The 3,194-nt window shown below is 56.1% G+C and overlaps 1 protein-coding gene across 1 annotated transcript; it reads right to left on the bottom strand.

The window, feature by feature from the left end:
* Positions 1-382: 382 nt before the first annotated feature.
* LOC131898137 (glutathione S-transferase P 2-like) lies at positions 383-2,815 on the bottom strand. Its single transcript, XM_059249245.1, has 6 exons — positions 2,785-2,815; positions 2,287-2,393; positions 2,095-2,182; positions 1,024-1,127; positions 808-915; positions 383-634 (listed from the first exon to the last, which is right to left on the bottom strand). The coding sequence occupies exons 2-6, from the start codon at positions 2,377-2,379 to the stop codon at positions 446-448; spliced, it is 582 nt and encodes a 193-aa protein (XP_059105228.1). The 5' UTR covers positions 2,380-2,393; positions 2,785-2,815; the 3' UTR covers positions 383-445.
* Positions 2,816-3,194: the final 379 nt, after the last annotated feature.

Below are 3,194 nucleotides of genomic sequence, written 5' to 3'. Positions count from 1 at the left end.
ACAGCTATCTTTTTCTTGGATGAAAGAACTCTGGGCTTAAAGGTCAGCTATTCCCCAGCAGGGACCCTTCCAGTGAGACCTAGGGGTTTAGATCCCCAAAGGCCTTCTTCCTCAGCAACTCTGGGCCTGATACTGTTGCAGGGGTGACCTAGGTATCAATCCTGAAGGTCCCCAGTGCCCTCGCACCTACCCGTGAAGACCACAGTACAGCTTCCTGCTATTGTTTTTCTTTTCTTTTTCAAAGTTTTTCGAGATGGGGTTTCTCTGTGTAGCCTTGAATGTCCTTTAACTCACTCTGTAGACCATCGAACTCACAGATCTCACTGTCTCTGCCTCCTGAGTGCTGGGATTAAAGGCGTGCCGTGTGCCACCACCACCACCACCACCCGGCCCCTGCCACTGTTTTTATTGGTCCATGAGTAGGGGTTGCAGGAGGCAGGTGGGCTCATATCTTTCGGCGAGCAGAAATGGGCCGGTTCACATGCTCAGGGGACTCCAGGAAGGCTTTGAGCTTGGGTCGGGCTCTGAGGCGGGCCACATAGGCAGAGAGCAAAGGGTAGTCATTCAAGTAACCAGGGAACAGGAGCTCATGGTTCAGGAGCAAGTCTAGCAGGCGGTAATCAGCAAAGGAGATCTACGGGACAAAAGTGTAGGACAGGGCTTGAGCTGGGGCTGGAGGGAGAGACGCTCCAGGGAGCTAAACACTGGATGCTTCCTGCCTCCACCTCTCCATCAGGGAACTTGGCCTCAGTTCCGAGAGAGGATCTGATATTGAGTAGAGTGGGAAAGGCCTGATCCAGTGCTCACCTGGTCACCCACAATGAAGGACTGGCCACCCTTGTTCTGGGCCAGCAGAGTTTCAAACGGCTTCAGGTGTCCTGGAAGTTCCTTGAGGTACTGGACCTTGGCCTCCTCCTGTGGACAGAAGTGACCCTAGCTGGGGATGTGCAGCCAGACTGACCAAAGTGATCTCCTTTCCTGACCCCCCTGCTTGGCACTAGCCTGCAGCCCGTACGTACGTACATGGTTATGGAGGAACTGCTGGCTAAGGTGCCGGATGAGGTCTTCCAGGCCATCGTTCACCATGTCCACCAGAGCTGCTTCTTGCTGGTCTCTGCCGTAGAGCCCTGGGTCAGGCGGCAGGCTCAGGTTCTGTACTCGTCCCCAAATACCCACTCGGACCTCAGCCTGGGGCCTCCGGACCCTACTCTCTAGCTTTGCTTTGGAGGTCTTCCCTGCCTGCCTCGGCCACGCCACTTTCACAAGGGAAGAGTCTACCAGCTCCCGGGGCCACAAGCAACTGAAGCCCAGGCCTGTTTTCTGGGCCACACCTGTCACCTGGAACTGTCACACCAAGGTAAGACAAAGTCTGGTTTGTCGCTGTCCAGACACATCATCAGATGCACAAGTTGGAGTTGGCCTGAGCTACTCACACCACCCATCTACTCCCAGGTTACCACGTCTTCATGGAACTCCAGGCACCCCTTTCCTAACGAGGCGCACAGAGAATAGTGCCTTTGCTACCTTCCTGCCATTCTTCAAACAGGCTGAGGCCTCCTCACTGTGGCTGTGGGTTTCCCAGACTCAGGCAAGAAATGGGCAGGAAGGTCTACTGGGAAGAATCCAGTCCCACTGTATTGTCACATAGAAGCTAGTGGCCTCAGCTGGGCGGTGGTGGCGCACGCCTTTAATCCCAGCACTCGGGAGGCAGAGGCAGGTGGATCTCTGTGAGTTCGAGGCCAGCCTGGTTTACAGAGCGAGATCCAGGACAGGCACCAAAAATCACTACACACTACACAGAGAAACCCTGTGTCGAGAAAACAAAACAAAACAAAAAAGAAAGAAAAACTAGTGGCCTCTTATGAGATGTCATCTAGGAAAAATGATACAAGTTCAGTGGAAATTCACAGTCCCTGGCTGTGCACAGAGACAGCCCAGCACCACACCTGGGAGCCTGGAACCTTCCTCTGGGGTGACCCACTTGTCTTTTATCCAGGTGGGATACTGGTTGCTGCAAGTGAGGCAGCTCGGAGCCCCAGGGCATTTTGCAGGACATCTGTCAGGTGTCTTTCAGGGCTGAACTCCAGGACTCACCGAAGGAACGGCCCAGGTGCCGCAGGATGGCATTCGATTGGTACAGGGTGAGGTCTCCATCCTGGAACTTGGGGAGCTGCCCAAACAGCTAGGAGAAGACAGCTTTGTAAGGGGTGCTGAACCTGGCTGCCCCCAACCCTAGTCACAGCACCCTAAGGCTGCGCCCCAACCTGCTGAAGTATAATCACTCACACAGGAAGCCTTGAGTGTACCCTGCCCCCAGGCATCCAAGGTCACCACCTCCTCCTTCCAACTCTGGCCCTGGTCGGCTAGCAGCATGCGCATAACCTCGCAGCGCCCTGTATTGGGGTACAGGACAGGGACTGGGGAACAGTGAAGAGACCTGGGAGAGTTTGGAAGAGTGGAAAGCCCACAGGGGACTGAACCGAAAGGCTAGCTTCGGAGGAGCTTCGGAGGGAGCAGAGAAATGTGGTAGAGGCCATGTCCTAACAGTACCTTGGAGAGCCGAGACCCAGCCCCACAACGGCCCAGGAAAGCAAGCGTGATAAAGTGCAGCGGCCTAAGGGGGCTGCGAGGGCAGTCGTGGCCCCACCAACCACAGCTGTAGTCCCGCCCCAAGTCTCGGTCCCGCCCCAACACGGCCTTGGCCACGCCCCTCGGGCTCGACTGTCTGGAGCCACCGGAGCGCTACAGCTTGTGCCCTTCATCTTGAAAGCACTGAGTCCACACCTCGGGAGGGGAAATAGACGATGGTGTAAGGCGGCACTAGGAGAGAGAGACAGAAAGCATGATGAAGAAAGACCTCATGGGGGTCGGGGGTAGGTGTCAACTCTGCCCAGACCCCGCCCTCACCGCCCAGACCCCGCCCTCACCACCCAGCTCCTACTTTTGAGCGATGCAGTGCAGTCCAAGCTTAGCAGGAAGAGAGGAAGTGACCCAGGGCCTTATATTTACAGCGCAGCTCCGCCTCCTCAGACCTCCCACCGTGCCCCAGAAATATGCCGAGTCACCAGGCAAAGGCCAGGCTCCGAGATGGGGCAGTGCGGACCAGATCCGCCTGTACCTCTGCAGTGTTGTACTGTACTGGGGCTTTGCAAGAGGGACGTGTGCTAAGCCTCACACGTTCACACACCCAAAAC

This window comes from Peromyscus eremicus, chromosome 1, assembly GCF_949786415.1.
Source record: "Peromyscus eremicus chromosome 1, PerEre_H2_v1, whole genome shotgun sequence".
NCBI classification, from domain to species: Eukaryota; Metazoa; Chordata; class Mammalia; order Rodentia; family Cricetidae; genus Peromyscus; species Peromyscus eremicus.
This window is presented reverse-complemented; position numbering and strand designations above follow the sequence as displayed.